This window comes from Meles meles, chromosome 3, assembly GCF_922984935.1.
Source record: "Meles meles chromosome 3, mMelMel3.1 paternal haplotype, whole genome shotgun sequence".
Taxonomy (NCBI): domain Eukaryota; kingdom Metazoa; phylum Chordata; class Mammalia; order Carnivora; family Mustelidae; genus Meles; species Meles meles.
In genome coordinates, this window is record NC_060068.1 from 76,887,161 (window position 1) to 76,914,517 (window position 27,357).

The following is a 27,357-nucleotide window of genomic DNA, read 5'->3' on the forward strand; positions in this document are numbered from 1 at the left end:
ACCTAGTACATACATATATGCCATATTTAACTTGAAAAAAACCACGATTTTTTAAACTACCAAGTACCTGAAAATGCTAAAAATGAAGCATGTGGCTTTCCCCAAAGGAAATTCAGAATCAAGAGAAATTCCCACTATTTTGCCACTCTCAGAGAGCACACATGTTCTCTGACATCACAGTGATAAAATGCTGCTGTCCTTTGGCGGAAGAGAGCTCCCATCTTTGAAAGATTGCTGGAATACCTCTCAGGGGCCAGATGCTGACAATAGTCCCACCATGAACTCCTTTACTTGCCTGTATATTCTCAGCTTATCTTGTGCTTGCTTTTATGCGGTTATTTCCCAGGGAGGATGAGTACTACAGAATGAAACACGAACTGGACGCAGGACTCAGGGAGGAAAGAGGTCTTGACGTTTGTGAACAAGGTGAGGCTGTTCAGGCTACTTCTCTGTTCCCTTTTTCTCTTAGGCTAGTATGGTTAGCTCATGTTTGGAAAGTGAGAGCTGTTACCTCTGATCGACCAATTCGATCTATGTTGGAAATATCATACACGTCTGCCACCGCTGCCGTGTCCACACCACCTGTGCCACGCTTCTGGAGTCTCAGGTTTTCCAGGATCTTAGAGAAGCGTGGATCCTGGGACAAGAGACAGTACTTAGTGTCATAAGAAGCAAAACTGATTCACCATCATTGGCACATGGACTTAGTAAGAGGTATAATGAGAGATAGTAACTGTTAATATTAAGCATATACTTACTGTGTACCACGGCACTATGCTAGAACTTCTAAACCTTACAACAACCTCATGAAGTACGTACTGCTTTCATTCTCATTTCACAGATGAGGAAACTGAGGCTCAGAGGACTATAACTGGCGAGGGTCACACAGCTCGAAGGTAGCAGAGCTGTTTTTAACTTCTATATGATTTTTGCCATTTGGATGCCAGCTTTGGTGAGTTGATTATTCAGCTGTATAATAGTGTCACTGATAGAATTAAAATCATGAGGTTAAATCACATCAAATCATTTTCTTTACATTGGAATAATTCTTCATTCTATTTTTGGTAGGAAGCACATTTTCTAAAATGGTTTTCAAGTATTTGATTGGCTTGTGCTGTTGCAAAAAGTGCTGGAGGCCTACCAGAATGCTTTTTCCTCCTCCTCCACAGATGGAGCTGAGAAGGTGACCACTGGCTACATTCTTGCAAACAGAATAAATTTAAGTGATGTGTGCACTTTCAGGCCTAGGCTTTCAATCTTTACATGGTGGCACCTGTATCCTCTCTCCCCTCCCCACAAGCTGCAACGTGGGGCCTGGCGATGACCATGGTAAGAGGACAGTGCCCTAAGACGGTGGTCTTCTCGGTGCAGTTCCCTGATCAGCAGCATCAAGTGACCTAGAAATTTGTTAAAAATGCAAGCTCTTCAGGTGGGCAATCTGTTTTGATAAGCCTCCAGGCAATTTTGATGCAGGCCCAAGTGGGAGAATCCCCTCCGCTAGGAGAGACAGAGACAGAAGGAACTCCCAGGAGCAGGGCAGAGCAGCCCGCCTGCCCATCCTGACTTGTAGTGAGGAGAATTAAAACTCATTACTCTTGAAGCCACACCTCTTTCTTACAGCCCTTAATCTCTTATCCTCACTAATACAGGTGTCTTTAGAAGCAGACTTAACCCTTTCTTATTTCCTATTCTAAGTGCAGAAAGTAAGGAAGGGTTACAGAATGGTGACAATTTCTCCCTCCACAAAGAAGTCACATATGAGCTTATCTTGGTAGAACTCAAAAGGACTGTTGACTATGTAACATTACCTTGCTGAGCTTTGGGATCCTAACGTGGACACCAGCCCGTAATCCTGTGCCAAGATTCGAAGGGCAGGTCAGAATATATCCTAGTCGCTCATTCCACATGAACTCCCAGCCTCGCTCTTGGATTAAGCGTTCCACCTACAGCAGTGAACAAATGGGGTTCTTAAGTATCCATTTACTTGATACATCCGCAACACCAGGGAGAGACATGTGTACTGTATGTTTGCCATGAGTGAAATTCAAGCAAATTTATATTACTTCCTTAATGGAAAATGAGTCAATTAAATTAGATGAAACATGTACAGCACTGAATGTAGTACCTAGCACAACCTAAATATTCAATGAATGTCCGTTGCTGTTATTTTTCATGTGAGAATAATAGGAGAATGTAGGAATTCTCAGCAGGTAAGGCTGTGGTCAGGTTACTTAGGAACATAGTTACATCCTGTACTGTCTCTATGCTTAGAATCACCAAGAGCACTGTTAAAGAAACTGGAACATAAGTAATGATCCACAGATTTCCCTGAACCATTCTGGACTGGGGAGAAGGGCATAGGAACTTACTAATTAAAAAAAAAAAAAAAAAAAAGTCTCCTACTTTTGAAGCCCTGCTCTGGTAGTCCCACCCTCAAAGAGTGCCATGATACTAAAAAAAAATTAGCCTCATCTTGGTAATCACCATAGTGTCTTCTGTTAAGAATGAAGAAGTGATTTCATTTTAATGAATATTCAGAAATCTCTGGTAACATCTTACCTCTTTTAGTCCACGACAGAATCGCTCAAATACTCTTTTCATATTGCCTCCTTTTTCCATAGAGATTACCCTGGTGTGGTCTTCCTCATTAATCCAGATGAGAAAGGTCTTGTCATAATTATGCCTAATGAAAGGAGAAATACGGTGTTGCGTGTCAAATCCATTTGTTTCAACACATGAAAATTCCCTTTACCGCTGTGGCTTGATTGCTTCATCTCACCTTCCTCATTCCTACAAAGCCCTAAGTTTTTTACTGTGCCTGAACAGGTGCTACAAAATAATGTTACCATGACAGAACAAAGAATAAGACCAACTCCAACCCTTAAAGATGTCCTGTTTTTTCCCATTAAGACTATCAGCTTCCCCAGTCCTTGGACAAGGAGGACAATAATTCAGCTATGGATAACATTTGGCTTTGACACTAATGAGAGTATTCTAAGAGGCTCAACCAAAATCTTGTGGTGCTTCAAGAAAGTTTTTTATCTGCAGCCCAAGAGGTTTGGGATGCAGAAGATCTCACATATATTTGCTGCCTAGATCCTGCCTATCCACACACACGGAGCATCTGCTCACGAACACACTTATCGCAGCTCCTTCGGAGAGTGTCAGAATAACCTACCAAAGTACACGGGAATCAAAGTGGACTGAGGACTTTGGCCAAGATAAAATACGTGTATACTCGATACCCATTCTTCCTTGTAGGGTTTTGCTTAAGTCCTCGATATTTTTCATTTTCTGCTCTTTTGTTTTAAAGTCATGAAACATTTCTGTGAGGTCAAATAATATGAAGCTAATTTTTCTTAAAAATAGTCTTTCTCATGCATAATTCATGCAAACCAGCGAACATTCTTACACATCTTAGAATCACCACCATTCTGTGGAATGACACACACACAATTTCTACAGTCTCTCTCTCCTCCATTTAACTCAAGCCGGGCATGCTGTCAGCTGCGGCTCACAGCAGCTTCAGGTTAGGAGAAGCAGGTGATCTGAAGGAGATCGTCTGCACACACTGCAAATGTGAAAACGCTGTGTCCATACCAGATTCCCCTGGCATCTGGCCAGTCACGGGCCATCCCAGCACATGTTAGTAAGGGGGATACTGGCTTATCAAATAGAAAGTGGTCCTGCAGGCCAGAAAGGACAAAGCAGAAAGGAGAAAATGATGAGATCAGACACAACTACACGTGCCAGGTCTGTCAGGCAGTGGTTCTCAGCCTTGGCTACCCACTGGAACAACCTGGGGGCTTTTTAAAAAAATATGAATGCGCAGTTCCTGCCCCCCAGAGATTCTGTCCTAATTGTTACAGGGTATGGCCTGGACAGTGGGGTTTTTTTAAAAGCTCTTCAGATGATTCTAGCGTACAGCTAAGGCTGAAATCCACTGGCTTAGCCCAGATGGAAACAATCACTATGGATTATGTTTACCCACCAGCACCAGTGCTACCCAGTGTTGGAGCGGGCAGTAAGTGAGGGACACGCTCCTGGAAAGGCTGGTATACACAGCCACTATTCTCTATGTGACCGGCATTAGTGGATCTCTTGTTACTATCCTTCCTTTAACTAAAAAGTATTAGAGGACGTAAAATAATCATTTGTAAATAAAAATATCTACCATTAATTCAATGCTCACCATGCTCTATGCTATGTGCTTTTTTTTTCCCTCTGGAATCCTCACAACACCAGGAGGCAAATATAATCATTTTATGAGTGAGGAAAACAGATTCAGAGTGAGAAAACAACCTCCCCAGTATCACATAGCTAGGAAGTGACAGAGCCTAGATTCAAACCTTGACCTGTACAACTTTCAAGCTTGTGCCTTAAACTATAGGATAGTATTCGTATCAAAACCAGTTTCAAGGGGCGCCTGGGTGGCTCAGTGGGTTAAAGCCTCTGCCTTTCGCTCAGGTCATGATCCCAGGGTCCTGGGATCGAGCCCCGCATCAGGCTCTCTGCTTGGCGGGGAGCCTGCTTCCTCCTCTCTCTCTCTCTGCCTACCTCCCTATTTGTGATCTCTATCTGTCAAAAAAATAAAAATTAAAAAAAAAAAAAACAGTGTCAAGATGTTTCTCACTGTGTGTATACAGTAAGAACATGAATATGCATACCATATATCCAAATTCGATTACGCTGAGGTAAGAAGTAAAGAAGATATGGAGAGGGAAGTCCTTTACAGTCTAAGTGGAAGGGTTGACATTAGCCAGAACAGACTTTGTGACCTTACGCTAGAAATCACAAATGGCTGCTGGAGGCCAAGGAGGGCTTATGCTCTAACAGCAGGCTGAGGGCCTGATGGCTGCAGATGCCAGGAGACTGAGGCCCAGGAAACTGCAAAGCTAGCTCGTTTAGTTTGGCAATGGGGCATATGTTGTGGCATTGCATCTTATGAAATGACAGATACTCCATTTCTGCTTATTTTTTTTTTAGTTATAAGTTACTTTTGAAACTGCTATCCCTTTTTGGCTGGGCTACAGAGAAAGTAAGTAAAAGGACTTGAGTTTTGTCTGCCCTAGTAGTGTTAGAGGGAAGCTGTTGAGGACTCGTGGAGGCAGCAGTAATCCCAGAGCTTGGGATTATGACCTTGATAATTTCCTTTCTAGATTTTCCCAGCTTTCAGGACTTTGTTTGGGTGTGGCAGTGGAGACCATCCTCAACAGCGAAGGGATCTTCCATTTAATCTCCACCCATGGATCCACAACCCCCAGCTCCATAAGGGAGTTTCCTCTGAAGATTTTAACCACAGACCATTTCTGTGGCTTGACCTAAAGTGTTAAGGCCTCATTTTCCTTCCTTATACTGAACAGGCTGAAGTCCCAGCAAGCTCCCCATGAGGTCTCATGGTACCCATTAGGGCTCTGGGCACAGCCCCATCCCAGGCCAGGCCAGATGGGTCAAGGGCCACTCACATCTATGAGCCGTTGCTGGTCCTGCTCAGTCATGTCGGACAGCCTGTAGTAGCGGCCTGCCAGGTCCCCTTTGAGGCCTTCCAGGGCCGTGATGGCCACGTTCTCCACCTCCCTTCGCTCAGCCCGGCTGCAGGCAGGCGGCAGGCTCAGCCCGCGGATGCTGCGGCCTGTGCGCACCCGAGAGGACAGCACGTAGCGCTCATCAAACTGCCCCTGGGTGATCTGATGAAGCAGAGAGAGCACAGGGTTACCACGGCCAGCTGCAGACTACAGTCCTGCCACCACCACCACCACGGGGTCCACCCCACTGACCTGCAGCACCCCGTGCAGGGGGCCCTCAGACCCTGTGCACAACATGCTGGACACATGTTGGAATTACAGGGGCAGGGGCACTGTCGCTAAGGGGCACAGCTACTTTATGCAGCGCCATCCGGAATCCTTTACCCCACTAGGTGTGGCATGAAAAAAAAAGGAACTGCTTTAGGAAAGACTGTTGTCCTGGGCCAACACCACCCTATTGGCCCTTATTAAAGAAAAAGACTTCGGGACTTTTCTGACCTTCTCCTTGCCCCTCCAGGGAGTGTGCTGCGCCAGGGCCATCACAGAGCTTGCAGAGGGCATCTGACCCAGGGAGAGTTGCCCTCCTCGCAGGTGCTCCTCACTTCAGGCTCTGGAGTGCCACATTCATGGGAAAGCAGAGGGGCCTGCAGCCTACCTTGGATGCGTCCAGATCCGTGGGGTGCTTCATCACCCTGGGGTCATAGCCATTGTGCCTTAGTTTGATGACAGGATCAAAAAGGTCAGCAAACACCTGTAGAAGGGCAGATGCACCTGTTTCCACTTTAATTGATTTATCTATTAAAAGATGGTTCCTTCCATTTGCCCCTTCTTACCTTGAGGGCCAGAGCTGACACCCTGTTCTGTCATTCTCAGTGTTACCATGCAGGAAACAGGCGTGGTAGATTGATGGTCAACGAATAATAACAACAGGCCACCTCCCTAGTGATTCTGCCAAGCTTAGTGCCATGAGACTGAGCCAGAAAATCTTGTGTCTAAGGATTTGAGGGGTTCCCCCCAGCAGTTCTTGCCTTTATGAGATAAAAGAAGCTGCCAGAAGCAGTTTTGTGGTCAAAAGAGATAATCAGGTTCTAGGGTTTGAAAATAATAAATTCATGGAAAACCAGCTACACTGCAAGAAAAGTGCACAGCAGCAGTCAGGGCAAGGCCAGCACCTCTCACCCTGTGAGGTCCTTCCCTAGCCCAAACTATCTTGTGCAAAATCTATTAAAAAAAAAAAAAAAAAAAGCTTCAGGGATATCCTTTAGGTAAAATGATGTTAAGAGTAGTCACAACAGAGGACCTGCCACAGGGGCTGTGGGAAGTGGGTGGGCAGGGGGCGGGGGCACACGGGGTCCGGGGAGCAGGGTAGCGCACTGCTGTACGTGAATGAACCACCAGTCCTGTTCATTCAGGAGGACCCATCCTCCTCTTGATGGCTGTTCTCCCAGGGAACTGCCCTCAGCTCCCTGCAACTTGTCATGGTGTCGAGGCTGCTCTGTGACGAGGGCTGCCCTAGCAGCAGACCATTCTATGCTTCTGTCCCATGGAGATCATGGGATTCCTCTGAAAGACTTGGTGAACTCAGTCATCTAGGCTACAATAATCAGAAATTCCCAAGCTAAAGATACAGACCATTCTTCTTCCTCAATGAAGTCTAGCTACAAACACACCATCTCCTAAGGTCTTATTGGTGAATACATATCACCAATAAATTACAAGATTTTTTTTTTTTTCTGTACCGATTCATCCCCTTGACAGTCTCAGAGAACCCTGTCATGGAACTCATCCCTCCATGAGTGGGACACCAGAGAAGCAGCAAAGGAAGCCTTGTCCCTGGGAAGCGGTAGTCCTCCTTGTTCCAGAAAGCATTCCAGATGTTCTGCTGAAGCTGGCTTCCCTTTATGAATGCTGGCCCCGCAGAGAAGAGAAGGACTCTGCACCCAGAGCATCCCCCCACCCCCACTCTGGAATCAGCAGCCAAGTTTTACCTCATATGACTCCTCATCACCAGCCACCATGCCCACAGTCTTGATGAAGGGGTGGCCAGGGTTGTCCACTCCAGTCTGGATACACTGGTCCAGGGTGTAGCCGTTAGGCGTCGCCTTGTTGCGGAGCTTGGCATAGATGGCCGGGGTGAGGCACTCGGCCATGCAGTTGTTGTGCTTTCGCAGATCAGGGTAGTCTGCGCTGCAGGCGGAGGAGAAGGGTGCGCTCAGTGAGCACTGCCTGAGGGAGGCGGCCTGCGAAACGGCTTGGCTTCTGGCCGTCCTGCCACCAGGCTGTCTTTAGCCAGATGGCATGGGGACAAGTGGCTAGGAGTCATGACTTAAGTCAACCAGATTAAAAAAAGAAAAACAGTCCCCAGAACAGCGCTGCTTACGGATGCCATGCTGCTGGCAGCAGGAGCCCACACACCATGGCTTATTGGAAAGAGGAGACACAGTGAAAAAGACAAAATCAATGGAAATCCCATGTGGCCTTTTTTTTTTTTTTAAACCCAGAAGTTCTGGTAAAATGCAACAAGCACATTGTGGTGCCTTAGGTCTGTGGTGAAGAGACTGGAAACCTGCAGGTGGAGCTACCTAGAAATTCCATTATTTATCTGTCCTCTACGGTGAAGTTCCATGAGAGCAGATTCTGCTCTGTCGAGAGCGGTGGCTGGCTACTGAAACATGCATTCTGTAAATGCCTGTCAGAACGGTACACAGAAGGCAGTAAAGTGAGGCACTCTCTGATCCCGGGCTGTGTACTGACCAAAGGGGATTCTGGACCACCACAGGCTCAAACACAGGTCATCTCCCTTCGGGAGTTCCTGAGGTACATGGTAGGTGTTGATAATTCCCTCAGAGATCTGGATCCCCACAAGAGCCAGGGACTATCTCTGAGAAGAATGGCATGTCCTCCTCATAGGTCTCCTCTACACCTGCCTCTATGGGACCTCGTGGAGTCAGCACCGCGTGCCAACTCTGCAGTGCATGCCGTCTCGTCCATGGTGAGGAGCCAAAGACAGGGAAATCCTGGCCGTCTTCATGCCACTTTCCCACTTTCCATCTGCAGTGGCCTTTAAAGCTGGTACTTAATATCAGTACTACAACACCATTCTCCAGAAGGTGGGACAGCAGTGAGTGAAGTGTGGGTCTGGAATCGGGGTCCTGGGGTTTGCATTTGGCTGCACTGGGTGTGTGAACTTGGGCACTGCTTCATTGTTCTAAGTCTCCGTTTTATCACAAAGGGATGCTAAGATGAATAAAACAGATACTCCCATGTACAGCACTTAACACACAGAGTGCTCAACCAATGTTCATCGTGAGTATTATTACTATTCAACTAGCCCCCCAGCTCTGGGCAGGAATGATGACACCACACTGCCTTGGATTCCCCACAGGCCACTGTGCTCCCTGCATGTCGATAGTGATTGTCAGTTTGATTTGGTCATTCTCAAGAGCAACAAGAAGGACCCTTGCTGACAGTTTCTGGCAGGGGAAAGCAGATTTCTGGCTGACACGTATTCTTACCTGGGCGGGAACAGCCGATGGTGCTCCCGAGCCTCGGCACGCACATTCTGCCGGTTCAGCAGATACCCAGTGGTTAGGGCACTGGTGCCCACGGTAGCAAGTAACAGAGAAGCATTGCGGCCAGTGAGCAACTTCGAGAAGGCACTGGCCATCCTTCCTCTTGGATGAGTGTCTGAAAGCAGAGAAAATGATCAGACAAGCTCCCGGGGGTGGACCTGAGCCACAGCCCAGTGATGGTCAGGCAAGATAAAGGACTTCAGGAAGCAGTGCCTCTCTTGCGGTTTGGTTTTTCTCTTCCTTTCTCACACATACCCCTTCACACTGCTTGGGAACATGTGGGGAGGTGTAGACACTGTGAATGTCCAACTGCATGAAGTCCATGGCCATTTTCTCCAGTTAAGAATACAGGGAAAATAAACACAGGATTTCTGCTGCTGGCTGCGTGACAGTCCAGGTGCTCCCTTGGACCCCACCACTGCACAGCGAGGACAGCCTGAATAGGTCAGGTTCCTGGGCTTGGAAGAGGTAGAGGAAGTCTCTTGAGTCCCACCCTCCCACTCCACTCATCGCAAATGAGCTGGTGGCAGAGCTCAGGGTAACAAGCGGGGAGGTTTGGGTTATCTTTAGGATGGATGTCCATCTGAGCACAAAGGTCAGGAGACCAACAGAGGGGTGGAGAGCTCCGTCTGTGACTCCGCTAGTAAGCTAGGACCCTTAAGAGGGGCTCAAGTGAGCCAAGGTCACCAGACCCCCCAATCCCTGGCTTCCAGCAGAGGCAGAATCAAATCTTCTCTAAAGAAAGTATACTCAGTTTAGGCTCTGGTTTCCTACAGATGAAGATCAGACAACAAGCTCTCAGTCAAAGATCAGGAGGAATTGGGGGTCAACAGAATCAAACTATCTTTAAAAATGAAAATGAAAATAAAGAGAACATCATTAACAAAAGAACCACTAAAAGATATACTTAGGAAGAAACAGATAGTAGAAGGATAGCCTGAGATGCACATAAAATGTAGAAAACATATATAAGTATTTGTTTAGATGTATACAATATCAACAAAGAATGAAAATCAGGATAAACCCCTGCCCAGATAGGTAGCCTGCTACGTCTGCTATTGCCCAGAGATGGGAAGGACCAGTTACAGCATCACCCAGGAGGGAGCTATTTAATGTGGGTTGTTGAGTGTGGAACAGTAGAATAGGTCACTCTAAGTATTCTCTGTGATGCCCAAATACAGGGAGTATGGAATTTTTTCCCTAATATTTAGAAGGTTCCAAGGACTCTGTCTCAAGATCCTCCAGGCTTAGCACCAGGAAAGAGCCTACTGATGTTTATGGCTGTGGCTGAAAACCTGGGCCATCCAGTGGAAGACAGACTTTTAATAAGGTGAGGTTGGCTTAGCCTTACACATAATTCTTATTATTGTGTTACCTTAGTCCCAAACATCATTAGTTTTTGATGCAGTGTTCCAAGATTCATTGTTTACGTATATAACCCAGTGCTCCATGCAATACGTGCCCTCCTTAATACCCACCACATAATTCTAAAAGCAGCCTTTTGAGGTCCACTTTCTTCCTGGATTGTATTTTGGGAACTGGGATCAGTCTATGAACTTTATGCTTCCAGAATCTCCACCTAGAACTCTCTATTTAACATCTGTTTGAGCAATATTAGGGAGAAACTTGAATATCTCAACCAAAAGCACCAGAGTCCTTGAAAAAATTTAGGACTTTTTTTTTTTTTCTATGCTAACCCAGGAAATCAGACAGCCTTTCTTCTGTGCTAATGTCTAAAGACAATTCCCTAAGTCTTAAAGGCAACAGAAATTAGTAAGCCTCAGACAAGATAAATGGGCCATTTTTAAAAGTTGTCCTAGGGAGTTGGACTGGCTCAACATTTATCTCATCACACGACTTCAGGCTGTTACTGGTCTCCTTCCAAGAGTAGGTGAGGGCTCCTCAGAGAACTGTCCCACTACTTTCTGGCTCTTGCATGTGGCAGGCAGCACTAATGTACACCTTTTGGCTCTGTTTTAGCGCGTCCACACCCTCCGTCTCCTCCCTGAACAGAAAGGTCATGTTGTCATCTGAGGTTTATCATAGGACTCATCAAAGTAAAAGGAAGCTTTATCTAAATTCTTTTCAGGAAACATAAGGGCCAAAAAATAAGCTCGGACAGCTCAGACTAAGAAGTCTATTTGTGTCTGAGCTTGACTCCTATGGCTTGATCTTTATTTTTCTTTCCTTAACTTGCTTGGACACTGACTGTGTTCACATCAGAGTCTGTTTGAGAAGGCCAATCTTGAGCAGAGTCAGGAGGAAGAGGAGGGCATGGTGTCATTTGCACCCCACTGACAACTGGTGGTCTTCACAGGTCTTCCACAGAGAGGGATGTGCAGGTGGGTGTCTGACTCAAGACAGTCATGTTCGACACGTCCTATCTATATTTTGTTTCTGGAAGTAATAATATACATCCAAGAGTTCTAACATTGCCCTCTTGTCTGAGCCATGACGTAGGATTCCTGCCAATAATCCTGTGGAGGCTTTGCCTGCCGCAGGCTAAGCAGCCCTGGAGCTCTGTGTCTTTAGTGCTTTTGCGAGGATTCCTTGTAGAGGATTGACACAGGCTTAACATTTTGGTGACGTGAAGAATCCTGGCTTCCTTGCCTCTATGTTGCTCTCTTTCTGGGACACACAGATACACTGAATTTCACTGTTGAGATCCCAGCTGATCAGCTTCAGAGTGAGAGCGCACTAAGGGTCTCATCAGATAGGTGAGAGACCCTGGGAGCAGTTGCTCCCCAAAGACCCAGAGCCAGGCTTGCAATAAAACCATTTTTCCAGGGTGCCTGGGTGGCTCAGTGGGGTAAGCCTCTGCCTTCCACTCAGGTCATGATCTCAAGGTCCTGGGATGGAGTCCCGAATCTGCTCAGCAGGGAGTCTACTTCCTCCCCCTCTCTCTGCCTGCCTCTCTGCCTACTTGTGATCTCTCTCTGTCAAATAAATAAATGAAATATATTTTTAAAAAACACCATTTTTCCTTGTGACTAATGATATCTCTGCTGTGTATTAAACAGTTAGTCTGTGAAAAGCTCCACAAGCACAACATTGCTTTGTCTTACAGACTCTGTGACCCGGGAGCCCTCACATGTTCCATAAGCACTATCTGCAGCTGGAGCCTCTGCCTCCAAGAGGCTGGATTTGTTACTTGCATCGATGGTGAGATGGCAGGTAACCTGTGGCATAAGTGAAGCCGGAGAAAGGTATGTAAGAGATAACCCATGTGTGCCAAAGTGGTCAGGATTCGGCTTTGCCTCGTTTCCAAACATGGTGGTTCTGTAAGTCAGTCTATCTGGTGAAACCATCAGGACCAAAGTTTGAACCCTAAAGCAATCTGAGGCTTCCTTGCAAAGCTTTTTGATTTTTTTTGATTCTCTCCTTGCCACAGGCATTAGCATAACCTACTGAACTGTTCTGTGAGGAGATGGTCGGAGAGAGGAGATGAGGGGCCGGAACAGCTATGGTGCTTCTCCAGGGACAAAGGCCTCAGTATCCAGACACCCTTAGGAGGGGGAGAGGCCTCTTCTTTAAAGCTTGGCTTTTGCGGTTCTTTTTGCCTGACAGCTTGCTTGAAGTTAGGCATTATTCCCAGTTTCTCTGAATTATACCCTGTTAGTTTCCTTCTTGGCACTCATCCCCACCTCTCATTTTATCTGCATTGTGTGCTGACCATCTCCCTCAAAAAATAAGCCCCCGATGCAAGGAACTTAGTTTCTTTTGCTCACCGCTGTATCATCATTGCCCATCATTGCCTAACACAGCACCTGGCACTTGGTGGGCTCTCAGTAGCGTTATTTAATAAATGCTTTCTGCACTGCTTGCTGGTGGAGGAAGCCACTCTAGGCTTCCCAGGACCCACACAAGAATGCTGGTGTCAGCTAGTGGGCACAGTGGGGGCTGTGAGGCCAGAGAACTGGGCCAGTCAGAGGGCGAGTGGATGGGCCCAGGAGCACAGGCAGTGGAGAAGTTCAGAAGCCAGCTTCCCTCAGCCTTAGGATACCCAGTGGCCAGTGTTCCCCGGGGGCAGGATCCGGACATATTTTGGGGGAAAGAGGCAAATGTCAACTAAATAAATACACTGGGAATTTTATGAAAGCTCACACAGCACCGGTACACACACAATCAGGGTCTGCCATGGGGCCCAGAACACCCGGGACACAGTGCACCAGCCTGACTTTCAGGTTAAGAGCTCTAGAGCTCCGTACTGAGCTCTCTGATAGATCGCTTATTACACACACACACACACACACGCACCATATAGCTAACATATTCTAGTACAGATATATCAAATATATCCTATGTAGGAGAGATGTATTTTAAAATATCAAAGCAGAGAGGGAGGCAAACCCTAAGAGTCTGCTAATCATAGGAAACAAACTAAGGGGTGCAGGAGGAGAGAGGGGGTTGGAGGATGGGGTAACAGGGTGATGGGCATTAACGAGGGCATGTGATGTAATGAGCACTGGGTGTTATATGACTGATGAATCACTAAATTCTACCCCTGAAATGAATAATACACTATGCATTAACTAAATTGAATTTAAATTTAAAAAACTAAAAATCAGTTTACTTACTGTGCTTTTGTGCTGTCGCCATAAGCCATACTCATTTGTTTCAGTAAAATTATTGTGGTTTGTTTCAGTATTGCTTCTTACTGCCCCTCGAGTTTGGACTTCACTGTCCATCTTTCCTGTGAATGAACCAGAGCCTGGTGCCTCAGTCGTCACGAAACTTCTAGCCCAAGGTGATTGCTTGCTGTCTGCACTCCCACAGCACTCCTGAGCTGCTCACTCATCGCCACGTACACTGCACAGGTGTTTGACACCTCTTGGTGAGCCCAACTGTCCTGTAGCTCTTGTCAGGATAAGGAACTGCCCACTATGCACTTTCTTCCCCTCCAATGGCTAAAATCTTCAAGTACAAGAACCTACCTACCTGTCACAAATCATTGCGCATAGTAGCTGATCAATAAACATTTCTTCTCTGACTTATTTTCAAGCTGTGCTTTGCCTGATTTCCAGAAGAAGGAAATCTTACCAGCCTCCTGCTTATCTGTCTTCAGACAATGTATGTAGGTCTCCCAGAGAGGACCCTTTTCCTTGGGCTATTCCCCCAGGCACCTTTCCCCCTCTGGCCTGGCTCCTTTGCTCCCAAGCACTTCTCACTTCTAATTTGCTATAAAGCTCCGGCCTGGTATCTAAGCCAACTTAGGGTCAAGTTTGACCCGGGAAGCTAGCTTACAAAACAAGCGGAAAAAAACCCATTTACATCACATTAAACACATCCCTTTCAGCTATTGATTTTGAAATCCTATCCTAAAAGCAACCAGGCAAGGCTGGTAGGCTGGATTTCAGCATTTCCCTGCTCAGGTTCTGGGTCTCCACAAGCTGCCAAGAGCAGAGCAGCCCAATGCAGGCTCCTCATCTCTCAACCCTAACAGGCTGGCCCTGTGGGAGCCCACGCAGCCTGACCTCGTCTCCCAGGGAGAGCTCCCAGGGAGCTCTGGTACAGGGTGTCCCACAGGTAACAGATGGAACCTTCCAGCAAAGCATGAAGCCTCACGTGCATGTCCTTCCTTCCATCAGGAATCTTTTGACTGAGTAGGCAGGTGGGGAAGGAAGAGGCAGATGAGAAACCAGTGATGGGTATCGGAGAAATTTAACTAAAATCTGTCATCCAGAAATGCCTCTCCACAAAATACAGGAAAGAATCTTTATCACCAAGCATTAAGGAAGGCTGTGATGCACCTCCCAGGCAGTCCACTAAAGAAATTGCAAAAATAGAACAAAACCTTACCCTTTTAGAGAACCAGGCTGATAGAACCTGTCTACGTACCTGTTCTCGAGGTAACTCAGGTAAGACGTGACAGCACTATTTGTCACACAGCGCTTACTCCAAGTTCACCTGAAATTGGGGTGGCCGTTGTGTTAGCTAATTGCCTTCGGCCAAAGGAAAAATAAACTTCTCCTGTCTCTTCGACAGCAGGTAGTTTTACAGCTTGGAGCCTGGCACCCAAGTTGAACCACTAGCATCACCCTCCGCCCCCTGCCAGGGGTAGATTTTCCTTAATGTGTACATTTCAAAGAGATGGCTCCCAGGCCCTTGAGGAAAACACTTCTAGGCTGTAAAACTGGCTGGAGGCTCACTTCCTCTTAAAGAGATTTATGTACATCTCAAAGGGACAGAGAAAGAATTTACAAGTTTTCTAAAGGAAATATCCTAAGAAATGGGGAACGGGGAGCGATGGTTTGGTTACCTCCCTTCCCTCACGTGGGGGGAATACTGTGTCAGGAGCTCAGCAGGGCTCCAGCAAGGGTGGACATCCCTCAGAACTGATCCCACAATTTGAAGAGACAAGACCCAAAGACCATAGGATGAGGTCACAATTTTTATTGGTTCTCAAGCTCATTGGCCTGCACATGAAGATTTGTAATAAATGCTGGGTAAGAGAGAGAATGAACATAGAGACCCCAAGTCAGAAGGGGTCATTTAGCTCAGCCTGAATGCACTCACCCCTATACCTTCAGCCCTCCTTAAACACTAGCAGAGCTGGGCATCTTACCACTTCCTAAAGCAACCCATTTCACCGTTGGACAACTGTAATCATTAAAAATTTCCCCACATTTTCATAAGGGGGGGAATCAAAATTAGAGAGTCTTTTCAAAGCCAGGCACTTCTCCACCGTAACCCCAAGGAGCAGCTGTCTTGCCCTCTGTCACAGATGGGGGAACTTAAAAACAGAGAGGTCAACTAAAAGCCCAAGATCACACAGATAAAGGAAAAGCACATACTGTGTTTCAGTAGCCACTCATTTAAATGAAGATCCTGTTTTTACTTAGAAGATTTAATAATAAACAGTGTCACAGTATGTTGGGATGGAGCCAACCCCCTTATCTCCCAAGGAATACAGCGGCCTTGGTCCCTTGGGGTTTCTTAGGGATACTGAATGGTTTCTCTCAATCAGCATTTCCACTGGGAGCTCTGGGCCAAGTTGCAAACCAGCACACAGGCATTGTTCTCCCCCACCCCCAGAGGGGAAGCAACACCAGAGGGTGAACCCTCAGGGCTTCCTCCACCCTCTAGGAATACCACTGACCATGGACTTCCAAAAGCAGTCAGATGTGTGAGCCAAAGTCACCGTGAATGACACCAACATGCTTCAGGTGGAAAGGAGTCACAGTGGGCAGTGATGAAGGGAGAGAGAAGACAGGACAGTGAGGTGAAGACAGGTACTTTTTTATTTGTTTGTTTGATAAATAGTTAGGCACTTAGTATGGGGCAGCTTTTACAGTGCTCACCGTCTGAGGGGAGAACTCCTGTGTAGCCCTCGTTATGTATTGGGCTTGGTGGCTATTACCCCCATTCAGTCCTTACAACACACCCATGAGGTTGATGCTCTTACTATCCCCATTTCACAGATAGGCAAATGGAGGTAAAGGAAGGTAACAGAGCTGGCCCCAGACCACAAAGTTCGTGAGTGGCAATGCTGGAACTCAAGGCCAGCTGTCAATTTCTCCCAGTCCACAGTCGTAACCTGCACCCCTCCTGGGCCAAGACAAGTCACAGGATAGGTGTTTTGCCACGGGAGCCAGAGCCCCGTGGGAGCTTCTGGGAGGGCATGGTCTGGTCTGGTTTGAGCCCCCACTGCTCAACTACACAGTGTGTGTGTCTGGTTTTAGTCAGACCAACATATTGCTAGCCCCGTGACTAGTATCAGGTCACATACAACACGAGATCCGAGCAGAAGCAATGACTAAACACCACATACCCATGTCCATAAACAGATGGCTAGGGATGCCTGCCTGCATTGCCTCTCTCTGGCCATGCACTTTCCAGGCATCTTCCAGACGGCAGAATAACCATTGCCCTCAGCCTACACCAGATTTAACTGACCTGTGAATGCTGTAGAAGGGAAGGGAGGAATGAAGGCTAATTATATCCCTGTTCTATGCCTAGGTCCAAAATCTTCATGATGAGGGCATGGCATCCTGCACCACAGTCATTGACCTAAATTTGGCTTTAGAGGGACTCTATGGAAAACAACTGTCCTGAAATTTAGAGAGCTAGATTAAACCGGGACTGAATCTGCCTAGGATTTGTGGTGGCTGACTATCCCCAAAGGCCCCAGGAAAACCCATGATGTGGGGACAACCCTGACTGATTCTAGATTCCAGAACACTTGCCGCTTCCAGGGACAGATCTGAGTGAGGCCAACCCAACCGCTCATCAGTGGCCTATGCAAAGTGTGGACGCAGCCTCCACAATGGAGATCACTTCGCAGCCTGAGAGCTAGCCTTCAATCTCATTTATTCATTCATCCATTTGTCTACCTGTCTGGCTGTCTGTCCATCCATTCAACAACATCAGAGAATCAATCCCTGTGTCACATTCTGGGGCTGCCCTCCAGAAGCTTCTGGTCTGGAATAGGAGAGAGATCATTGTAAAAACAGATCATTCGAATGAAAAGTGACATGAGCAAAGATAATTAACAGGGCAGAAGACCCAAGTCTACCTGATGTATCAAGGAGACTTTTCTCAAGAAGGTAAAAAATTGAGGGTTAGCATTTAGAATGCTTTTGGCACATGGATAGAGAAATTTTAATTAAGAAAATTTAAGTTTGTATTTTCTGTGCCTGTATTTTATTTTTCTAGTCATTGTACTTTATTATGTATTATGTACTTTATTATGTTTTACAAATGTATTGGTCTGCGATGGATTAGAAATTAATGACAGCTTTTGCTGCAGACAGTTTGAGAAGTGTTGCTCAGTTTCCTTATCTGTACAATGGTGCTAATCATAGGACATACTCATAGAGGTTTTGTGAGGATTAAATGAGCCCTCAGCACAAATGCCGACATATAGGGAACAGGCAGTAAGTGTTAGAAGTTCTTGTGGCTAATGTTACTAAATTGGTAAATTGGCGAGAAAGGGAGAGGGGTCTAGAGGCAGGGAAATCAGGTCCTACTGTCCTGAATAAACTAGGTGGGAGACATTCCAGGCTTCAGCCATGGTGGTGGGAAGGCTTCATGGAGATAGATGAAGAAGTTCCAAGATACTTAGTGAATGGGCTCAGGGGGCTTTTGGGACCAGTCAGATGTGAGCATGAGAGTCATGAAGGAGTCTTGGAAGACTCCCAGGTTTTTGACTTGAGGATTTCTCTTGACTGGGAATCCTGGCTGGGGAGCAGGTTTGGAGTACAGGCAAGGACAGGATGATCAGGTTGAAATGGAGGTAACTGGGAGGTATTCCAGAGGGAATGGCCTTCCTTTTCTTTCTAAGTAGGCTCTACACCAGACATTGGGCTTGAACTGACAACCCCAAGATCAAAGGTCACATGCTCCCTGACTGAGCCAGCCAGGTGCCCTGGGACATAATATCTTTTCATGTGATTGAGGCCTCTTGAGAAAGATCTAGACTGGAAAGGATGGCAACTGTCTGATGACCATCCACCTGTTCCTAAATCCTCTCATTGGGCTTTCCTGGGGGCTCACCCCAGCCCTCCTTGGATACCAACAGTGACAGAGAACTAGTAGCCATGAACAGATGCTGGTGTAGCACCATGTCCAGAAGCCAGAAGCCTGGATTTGAATCCAGCTCTGCCACTTGCAATTCTCTATTGTCTTGAGAAACTTACTTTCCTTTCATGTCTTCGTTTTCTCAAATTTAAAGTGAAAATAATAATAAGGATGAAAAAGGAGTACAGTGTTTGTATAGTACCTCTACCTGCTGTCACGGGGTTTGAGGACGTTCTCCCTTCACCTCAGCAAACAGCTTCGTCCAAGGGAAGTGGCCTGAGGGCTTCCTCACTCCTTATGACTGACAGAATTATCAACTGAACACACTGCAAACACCCACCAGTGACGTGGACGGGCCCAAGGGGGTGATTATAGAGTCTGCCTGGAGTCCCACAAGGTCCTTCCCAGGGATGCTTTTGTGTGACACCCTCTGGCCTGCCCCTCAGGCTGTCTTCCTGAGTCAGGCTGTCCCCTAGGGCCTTCCTGGGCTTGCTCAGCCAAGATGGACCCTTGTCCCTAGCCTCCCCTGTCTTGTGAGGATGCCCGGTCCTCCGGGGACATGCATCCCTGGCAGGCTGGGCCTGTTCCTGCCTATCAGACTGCACCCCCTTCTGTGCCTATGGCTTCCTCCCAGGAACCCTCATTTCCTTCAGCCCTGATACCTTCTCCTTCTAGGCCCCCTCCTCAGGGACCTCTGAGGAGTCTAGGCCTGCTGCTTGCCCAGCGCACCCCGAGCTGGAGAGCAAGAGCTTTTCTGCAGGCCAGTTACACTTAGCTGCTCCAAGTCAGAAATTCTGCTCCTGTGGAAATCATTAAATAAGGGCCCATGCTATACAGAAGGTGCTCAGACACGTGAAAAGATGCTCACTACTATTAGTCCCCAGGGAAATGCTAATCACAACCATAATAAGATGACACCTTATACCTATCAGAGTGACGAGACTCAAAAAGACCAGAAATAACAGGTATTGACAAACGTGGAAATAAAGGAACCCTTTGCACCCTTGTTGGTAGGAATGCAAATTGGTGTGGCCACTGTGGAAGACCATATGCGGTTCCTCAAAACTGAAAATAGAAATATCACAGATTCAGTAATTTCACTACTGGGTACTTACCCAAAGAAAATAAACACTAATTCAAAAAGATTTATGTACTTCTATTTACAATAGCCCAGAATATGGAAGCAACCCAAGTGCCCGTCCATAGGTGAGAAGATAAAAAAGAGTGGTATGTGTACACACACACACACACACACACACACACACACACACACACACACCGGGGGGGGGATATTACTCAGCCATAAAAAAGGAGATCTTGCCATTTCCAACAACATGGATGGCCCTAGAGGGTATAATGTTAAGTGGAATAAGTCAGAGAGAAAAATACCACATGATTTTACTTATATTTTGGAATATAAGAAATAAAACTGAACAAAGAAGAAAAGAGAAAACAAACAAACAAAAAAACCAGACTCAAATACAGAGAACAAATTGGGAGTTGCCAGAGGGGAGATGGGTGGGCAATGAAGAGGTATATAATTTCAGTTTTGAAATAAGTTGCAGAGATGAAAAGTACTGCACAGGGAATTTAGTTAGTAACACTGAAAACACTGTTTACTGACCGAGAGTGCCTACATTTACCATGGTGAGCACAGAGTCATGTACAGAATTGTTCAATCATTATGTTGTACACCTGAAACTAACACTTTGTTAGTTATACTTCAGTACAAAAATAAAATCAAGAGAATTATTTGTGAGGATCTGGGAAAAAAGGGGAACTTTTGTGCACTGTTGACGGGAATGTAAAATGGTGTGGAGAGAACTCAAAAATGAAAAAATAGAACTACCATATGATCCAGCATTGCTACTTTTGGTTATATGTTCAAAGGACACGCAATCAGTACTTCAAAGAGAAATATGCATTTTCACGTACAGTACAGCGTTTTTCATAATAGCCACAATATGAAACAGCACAGTGTCTGCCGCGGACGAATGGATAAAGATGTACGCATACAGTGGCGTAGTATTTAGCCATGAGAAGTAAGGACATTGTGCCATTTGCTACAACGTGGGTGAACCTTGAGGACCTTATGTAGGTGAAGTACGTCAGACAAAGAAGAATGCTGTATGACAACACACAGAATCTAAAAAGGTAAACTCAGAGAAACAGAGCAGAGTGGTGGCTCCTAGGGAATGGGGACTGAGGGAAATGGAGAGATGTTGGTTCAAGGTTATTTCTACTTGTAAAAAATTTCTGAGTATCTAAGGTGTAGTGTAACAGTGATAATAATACTATAGGGTATCCTTGAAAGTTGCTGAGAGAGGAGATCTTAAATGTTCTCACCACAAAATAGAAATGGTAATTATGTGACGGGATAGAGGTATTAGCACATGCTGTGACCGCAATCATTTTACACTAGACACCTGTATCCAATGTCCATGTTCAAGTTAGACAATGTTCCATGCCAGTTACATCTCAATGAAGCTGGAGGGAGCAATAAATAAAGGCCCATGCAAAGGGCAAAGATTGGCCTTCTTTTGGTCTTAAAAGGCTCCTGCTGAGTAATGCTGAGGAGGGGTAGGGAGGCAGGAGGTGAGAGAGGGTGCAGCTCTGCACAGCCCACCCCGTACTGGCTGTGATCCAACCACCTGGCTTGCTCAGTGAGACGCTACAACCACTTTGGAAAGTGAACAAAGAAAACCCTCTTAACAGGTGCATAGCCACTGGCCCAGCATCACACTTTGAAAATCCATTCTGCAGAAATAGGGCTGCCAGTATATAAGAGGAGAGTCACGGGAGGATTGCGTTTGTAGTGGCAAACAGACAGAAAAACCCTGGAAGTCACCTGTCCATCGGAGGGAGAAGGATTGTATTAAGTAGTGGCACATTCAGGCGCCGGAATATTCCATGGCTAGTAAAGAATTAGTCAAAACTACCTCCACTTCACCTGGGTGAACATGTATGCCATATTTTTTTACATTAAAAGGAAAAACTACTTGCAGAGTAATGAGAATGAGTGTTTCCAGTTTTCTAATAGTATAAATATATATGCATTTGCATATATTTATGTGAACATAAAGTATTGGTGGTTATTCATATTAGTTATTCAAACTGCTAAAAGGGTTACTTGAGAACAAGAGACTTAGAGGAGGCAGCTTTTTAATTTTTTCTTAATAGAACTGTCCTGTGTCCCTTGTAAAAATAAGCATGTATAATTTTATGATTTAAAAAAGTAACAAGCTGCAAAGTAAATCAGCTGTGCAGTATGTTAGAAGTCCAGATTTCCAAGCTGCATCTTTGGAAGGAGTTTCCACAAGAATGGGGCCATCACTTATGCATTTGAAAAAAAAGCTTCACAGGTGATTTCCTAGCCCCCGCTGGGTCTGGAACTCTGAGCCTTAGCAAATTCATCTGTATAATGGGCTCAAGGAGACCTCTACCCAGGTGTTGTGAGAATTAAGTAATTCTTTTTTTTTTTTTAAGATTTTATTTATTTATTTGACAGAGAGAGATCACAAGTAGGCAGAGAGAGAGAGAGAGAAGGAAGCAGGCTCCCTGCCAAGCAGAGAGCCCAATGCGGGACTCGATCCCAGGACCCTGGGATCATGACCTGAGCCGAAGGCAGAGGCCTAAACCACTGAGCCACCCAGGCGCCCGAATTAAGTAATTCTTAACTAAGTAACAAGCTGCAGTGAGCACTGACAGTATGCAAGCTCTTTCTCCCTAATGATCCCCAAGGCAATAGGAGAGTTACCACTGTCTCCCAAAAGCCACCTCTGATGATCACAATCAGCACTGTCTGCCCTTTCTCTGAATGTTTGCTAATTTTGTCTTACATTTTTAGCATTTCAAGTGTTTCCTGTAATTGCTTTACTTGTAATCTAAGAATGAGACTACATTCTAGAAGGAACCCATTGCATACTTTCAGATCCACTGAACATGTTCTGAAAACCAACATCCGAGTTGACTAAATGGATTTAACTACTTGGGCTCCTAAGTTCTTCTCCAGACCCCTGTTATTAGGGGATCTTATCCCTGCTTGACAATCCCTCACCTACTGGCATTTCATTTTCACCTCTGACCCTTTGCTCTGCCTTTCCACTTGGGATGTCCTTTCTATCCCTGCATGCCCAGTCAAACCTGTCAGGTGTTTGTTTAACACTTACTGAGCTCCTACCATGAGCCATGCCCCATGCAAGGGGCCTTACAAACAACATCTTCAATCTTTGCAACAATCCTGCCAAGTAAGCATTATTTTGCAGACGGGGGAAACAGAGGCTCAGGAAAGACCCGGGTCTTGGACATGTTGAAAGAGCCGGGACTTGAACCCGGGTGTGTCTTGGGCCCTGGATTTGGGCTCCTCTCAGACCACAGCACCTCACAGGCAGCCCTACACTCATCAGTAATCGAATAGAAAGCACCTGTGATTTAGGACCTGGGAATTCCACAGAACCCTCCACTCAGACTCCCCAGACCATAGAAGTGCATTTATCATAGCAGCTCCTAGACACAGGAGTGTCCCCACAAGGCATGTGACTCCTCAGACTCCTGGAATATTACAAGCCATTCTCCTTCCTTGTCATCTGTCTGCTCCACTCAGACACAGGTGCCCAGTGGGCCTGCCGGCCATGCTGGGGATGCTGGGCCAGCCTGCCTTTTTCTAAGGAAGTGGGGCAGAGGCTTGTCTTCTCTCTCCTCCCCTCTGTCTCCTCCCTTATATAGAAGTAGGGACTTCAGGGGTGAGGAGGGACATTGTCTCTAGGCCTCACCCCAGAGAAGCTGTCTGCCTGTTTCCCTCACTTAGAACTCCTCTGTGACTACTGATTTGAAAAGCGTCAGGGCTACAATCTGGCAGAATCCCTGGGCTCCACACCAGCGAAGGTTTCTATCTGGGTTGCAAGTTCACACCAAAAAGCAATAATACTGTGTTTGTTGCTACTAGCCCTCTCTGTTAAAAAATAAGAGCCACCATCGTAAGTCCTTTGGTCACAGTGCCCAAGAGCTGTTTCTCTCTCTCTACTAGGCAGATATACTAGGAGTCTGGGTCCTGGTCTAAGAGTTTTATTGGGTTCTGTCACATCCTGGAATGTAGAGGCCTTGGGTTCTGTCACTGCCTCAATCTGGATATTCCTGGTCTTCCTGAATATTCCAGATAAAGATGCCGTGAGTGCCTTTCTGCTGACTCTGAGTTATTTCTGATCCAACTGTACGTGGCATCCACGTGTTTGAACTCGTTGGGGCTGGAGGGCAGTGGAGGGCAAGGGGAGGACCATGGGTCAGCTTTCTTCCAGAGTCACCCCAAAACGGGGACATCCTTGGGATTGGACCAGCTCCACAGAACACTCTGAACAAATCCCCATGATCCCCGTCTACTAGGCCAGCAGAAAATGGCTGTCCCCTCCCAGTTCTCCCAGAGAGCAAAGGGTTCAAGTTACTTCACCACCGCTGGATATACTGCCACCCCTGGGCACCAGCGTCACCTCTGTTCTATTCGGCAAGTAGAAAGTCACAAGCAAGAGATATTTATAGTCCTTCCTGTAAACCAGAGGCCTTTCCTAGGGCTCCTGGTATCATACATTTACAACCATTACCAGACTCATCTCTCACAGGTAGTCAGTTAAGAACCATCTAGTTCTGAGAGATACTGTAAAAGAGTGGGTGCCTTCTTCCCTGACCAAGGAAAGAATTCTGTGTGGCTTCAAGACAGGGGTGGGAGTGACCTCCAAGAGTCACCTTCAGGACTGGCTCACTGCAGGATTCCTGGCTCAGTGGGCAGGAACTCCCAGCTGACACATAGATGAGAAATGGCTGCTCCAAGGGGTGGTGGAGATGGAGACCCGGGGCCTCTGTCTCAGAACCAATCCTCTTCCTGCCTCTGAATACCCAGGGTTCCCCATTCCTCATCCCACCTCCCAACCCATGATTTTCTGGACCTTCCTCGGTCACCCCTTTAGGAAAACTAAACTGGTCTATGGCCCATTCTCTAAGGATAGGATTTCATCACGAACGGGCAGAGTCCGTGGAGACAGGTGGCCCTCATGCTCTTTGCTGAAATGGAGCCTTAGCCCACAGAAGGGTTAACTCTAAAGGCTGCGTTTGGGGGAAAAGCACCTCTAAGTGTGGAGGCGGAAGTGGAGCGTCCACACAGCTAATAACACCCAAATATCCTCTCAGAGCCTGCTCAGTCAGGAAGCCCTCTTGCCAAGTTCTGGTGGTGGTTGTGTTCTTCTCTTTGAGCAGAGTTAGCTGAACAAGGACACAAATTCAAAAACAGAGGAGAAGTGGCACTTCTGGAAACAGCACAGCGGCTGACGGAGCATAACCTTGTCACAAGGGCACTAACTGCCACCTCACGTGATTCCAGTTGACCCCATGCTCAAGGTCACAGAGCCAGGGCAACGCTGGAGGGAAGGTCTAAAGGGCAGCACTGACAAGAGCCAAGGGAGGGTGGCATGTTCTGGTGGCACATGTCACCCTCCACACCCACCAGAACACGGGCAGCCAGAGATGCCATCCACTCAAGGGATCAAAGCAGGGTTGACCGTAAGCCCCCGGGAGCCAACCACGTGAACAAGCAAACACGAAACACATTTTGCCACAGATGAAGCACGTTTAGGCTAACTGTGCAACAGGTTTACCTCTGCTGGGGGCAAAACAGTGATTAATGGAGTCGTGATTTCAGAAATGAATCTCTAGCCATAGTATTAGCCAATTTAAATTGGGTCCAGCTGTTGGGTTAATTAGTAATTAGCTTCTTTGAGACCCTCAAAGTGTTCATTTTCCACTTATTTATCCCCAGTCATTGTTTTGATGCCGCTGAGGTTGAAAATCATCCCCAGAAACGAACGGATTAGTTGAAGGTTAAGGTCCCAAATGCAGAGGCATTTAGATACTCCCTTAAGAAAAATTCCTAATTCGCCGTCCAAAAAGAGCCGGCGAGCAAGGTGCTGAGAGCAGCGCCTCACCGCAGAGCTGTTGCGGGGAACGGTCGCCTGCGCCTGTGTGCGGGGAAGAGGGGGCCGCAAGGCGCGCGCTCTGGCGGCTCGTCTTGGGGTCACCACGAAGCCCTCACCCGGGAGCAGCGCCCCTGAGAGCTGCTACCGCTGTCCTCCGAGGTCCCGCCCGCAGCCCTCGGCCCCCTGCTCACGAGGCGCCTCACACTGGCTCTAGCAATGCGCCCCCCTTTGCAGGTATAAAGTCGGGTTTCAGGGGCTCACTGACCTTGGAGCCGGAGTCTCCCACGTCCCGCTGCCCGCAACAGCTGAGAAGTGTAACCTCCGCTGGCCGGCCTTGGCCTTGAAAAGGCTGCGGGCTGGGCGGGGCGGGGGCCCATGTCGGCCAATCCCGTGTCTGCCGTCGGACGTCGGGGCGCGCAGGCCCCAGCAGCGGTGCCCTTGAAGGCCCGCATCGGACTCTTTCCCCGGGGCCTCGGTTCTCTAGCACCTGCCCTTTCTCCCGAAAGTTGCCCTCCCCCACGTCCTGTCCTGCAGGCCGCGGCTCCCGGGGCTCAGCCAGGTTCCGGGCCTGCAGCCTGGCTGCCCGAACGCTCAGCCCCGCGGCACCCGGCTTCGGCTTCGGCTTTGGGGTGGAAGCGTCGGCAGGGGGGCTGCCACACCTGTTAGGGGGTTTGTTTCCAGGTTCCCTCTGCAGCCCCATCCTGCGAACGAGGAAGGGGGAGGCGGCTGGCTCTGCAGGATGACCCGGTCCGTGCGCCCCAGCTGAGGGCTGAGAGGTAGAAGATGCGTAAAGCTCCCCCTCTCCCGCCGCTGACCAGGCTCTGAGCCAGGGGCCAGAAAGATGTCCTTCTAACTTGTTGTCTAGGGCCTGGATTCAGGGACGACAATCACGTTTCTCTTTTAGATCAGGCCATCTGAAGTAGACTGCTGGACGATTTCCCTTTCAATCCGCACAAGTTTAATGCATCACCCAGAAGGCCCTGCAGGCCACATCCCTGCTGAAAATAGCCCTCCTTGGGACATGAGCCCCAAACCAGAAAGGTTGACTGTAAATAGCAGTGACCCACGAGGACTTGGGCTGCAGCCCTGACATTTCAGAGAGAGCTGCCCGGTTCTCTGGCGACGGTCACGTACCCAGCCTCTATGGCCAGGTGCACATCACCAGCTGGTTCTTTTCCCTTTTTTTCTTAGGGTCCAGCCCCGAGCAGGGGATAGAGCTCAGAAATAACCTCCCAGCTAGAATCGTTCTCTTTCAGAGTTTCTACTTCATTTAATTATGACCCAAAGCAAAAATACACGTTACCTTTGCATTGGGTTACTGACTGGGAGGGTGCATGAGGGGATCTTCTGGGGTTTGGGAAGCTTCCTGATTTGGGGGTGACTGGATGGGTGCAAACGTGTCTAAAAATTCCTCAAGCTGTGCCCATAGGATTCAGGCACCTTACTGAGACTGGTCCTATGTCAGTTCATATATATGCTATCATTTTGACCTAGCTTATACTGAATCAAAATTTTTACAAAGCCATACTTACCCTTTCTTCATATGATATACTCAGATTTTTCTAGGCTCTTCTATGTTATCTCATTAAAACATTGGCAGATTTGGACCAACCAAACTGATTGCATGATCTTCTAGAGTCAGAGTTCCCAGTTTGCACATTCTGTCATAAGGGACCACGGGGGCCTCCCCCAGCAGAACGGGCAGCAAGTTGGAGGTCTCCAGGGCTGACGAGCTGCTCAGCAGACTAGGTTCTGCAGGTAGGGGTTAGGGGTAAGGTGGTG

At 47.2% G+C, this 27,357-nt stretch overlaps 1 protein-coding gene and 1 long non-coding RNA gene across 3 annotated transcripts in view; one reads left to right on the forward strand and one right to left on the reverse strand.

Moving 5' to 3' along the window:
- CKMT2 (creatine kinase, mitochondrial 2) overlaps positions 1-25,902 on the reverse strand; it is a 30,914-nt gene extending 5,012 nt beyond the window's left edge. Inside the window, exons 1-9 of one of the 2 annotated variants that reach the window (XM_045998974.1) lie at positions 25,841-25,902; positions 9,041-9,212; positions 7,514-7,712; positions 6,181-6,276; positions 5,466-5,687; positions 3,601-3,686; positions 2,560-2,683; positions 1,809-1,943; positions 512-637 (exon numbers count right to left, since the gene is read on the reverse strand). In XM_045998974.1, coding sequence (XP_045854930.1) covers positions 512-637; positions 1,809-1,943; positions 2,560-2,683; positions 3,601-3,686; positions 5,466-5,687; positions 6,181-6,276; positions 7,514-7,712; positions 9,041-9,192 — 1,140 coding nt within the window. In that variant the 5' untranslated portion in view covers positions 9,193-9,212; positions 25,841-25,902. Of the gene's footprint in view, positions 1-511; positions 638-1,808; positions 1,944-2,559; positions 2,684-3,600; positions 3,687-5,465; positions 5,688-6,180; positions 6,297-7,513; positions 7,713-9,040; positions 9,213-25,840 lie in introns of those variants that run through there. The other variant, XM_045998975.1, reaches the window with a different exon arrangement.
- LOC123938046 lies at positions 635-19,934 on the forward strand. Its single transcript, XR_006817663.1, has 5 exons — positions 635-952; positions 12,165-12,303; positions 13,743-13,844; positions 16,184-16,329; positions 17,057-19,934. It is a non-coding gene; the product is annotated as an uncharacterized LOC123938046 (long non-coding RNA).
- Positions 25,903-27,357: the final 1,455 nt, after the last annotated feature.